General features: G+C 46.9%; 1 protein-coding gene across 1 annotated transcript in view; it reads left to right on the forward strand.

Annotated features, from left to right (window-relative positions):
• LOC101858103 (beta-1,3-galactosyltransferase 1) overlaps positions 1-1,575 on the forward strand; it is a 21,767-nt gene extending 20,192 nt beyond the window's left edge. The window contains exon 2 of the mRNA XM_005097057.3: positions 248-1,575. Within this exon, the coding sequence (XP_005097114.1) occupies positions 283-1,398 (1,116 nt within the window). The 5' untranslated portion in view covers positions 248-282 and the 3' untranslated portion in view covers positions 1,399-1,575. The remainder of the gene's footprint in view (positions 1-247) is intronic.
• Positions 1,576-1,619: the final 44 nt, after the last annotated feature.

A 1,619-nucleotide genomic window follows, 5' to 3' on the forward strand; every position in this document is an offset into this window, starting at 1 on the left:
CCTCACCCGCTACCTAAGGGAGGCGGTGGCCCTGGCGAAGAGGACGCTCTTCGGGGCTCCAAACATTTCGAACGGATAGGCTACCACACACACACAACATCAACAACAAAAACATCGACCATTAATTGAAAAAGCAAACAAAATATGTAGCAGCAATGTTGATATCAACAGAAATTACCGATATCTACAACAAAAAAAGCTTGACGAGAATTACATTTGCCTCTTTCTTCTCTTTTCTTCGATTCAGGCCAAGACCATTGACGTATACAGACAACTTCAACTATGGTACTGAAGTCCATGGTAAGCCGTCGAGCTCCGTTGCTAAGCACCTTGGGCATTTCCTTTGTTGTGCTGGTCCTCATCTACAACGCCAACAAAGACAACATTCTCTCGGCCTCCCCCTGCGCCACACAGAACCGTCAACACACGAGAAACACTGCTCAACTCATTTCGCAAAACCCATTCCTCAACTCGACAGTGCCCTCTGAGAAACCAGCAAGTGCCAGTATTCCCGTATCGACATCGTCAAGAAAGACATATGCCCACATAATACAAGAAACTCCGCCTAACGCAGGACCTGAACAGGGGTTTGCTCTGGAGTACTTAGATCAAGAAGTCCAGAAAGCGGTGGAGACCAAAAAGGCTGCAATACGTTTATTAAGCTCTCCTATCATAAACCAACATAACATGATGTATTTGGTCGGACGCGAGCAGAAATGTACGAACATGACTCCCGAAGTTATCATAACGGTTCCGTCTGGGTGGGGCAATTTTGAAAAAAGGCAAAAGGTGAGAGATGGCCCGCAAGGAAAATACGTCAGAGCACATTCTCAGAACGCGCTTTTGCTTTTCTTTGTAGGACTTCCTCCAGCGGGCATTGGAAAGAATAAAACACAAAAGTGGGCCAAACTTCAGGAGGAGAGTGAGAAATACGCTGATGTGGTCATTGCATATTTTGAGGACAAGTATAGAAATATTTTGTTTAAGCATTTGTCCATGCTTCAATGGGTGATCAACTTTTGCCCCAAGGCCAAATTTGTGCTCAGAACCGATGATGACGTGGGCGTTAAGATAGACTCTATGTTGGTTTCCCTGAGGCGACATAGCGATGAGCGGCAAAATTTCATTCTTGGAAAGCAACGAGTAGGCGATGCTCCGTCTCGGAGAGAGGAGCGACCTCATTATTATCTCTCCGAAGAAGAGTATGAACCCGATACATTCCCGCCCTACGTGTTGGGAGGAGCAATAGGCTACCCCGTGTCCACTGTCAAGCTGCTGTACGAGGTGGCCAGAAGGACGAAGAATGTGTGGTTAGATGATGTTTTCATGACTGGGATCTGCGCCGCCGCCCTGGGTATTCCCACGTTTAACGAGAGGAGCTTTCAATTCACACACTAACCCAGGGGTCACGTCAACCTCCGAGTGTTCTGATCATTATTGTATTATTTTCTTTTCATGAAGGAGCCCGCATGAGTACGTGTGTGTATGTTGGTGTGTGTTGTGTTTGTGTGTGTGTGTGTGTGTTTTCATATTTTGGATGTTTATCACGCATGCACCTGCAGACTTGTGTGTGTATGTGAGCGTGTGCGTGTGTGTGCGTGCGTGTGTGTGGGGTGGGG

Source organism: Aplysia californica, unplaced genomic scaffold (genome assembly GCF_000002075.1).
Source record: "Aplysia californica isolate F4 #8 unplaced genomic scaffold, AplCal3.0 scaffold00145, whole genome shotgun sequence".
Lineage (NCBI taxonomy): Eukaryota > Metazoa > Mollusca > Gastropoda > Aplysiida > Aplysiidae > Aplysia > Aplysia californica.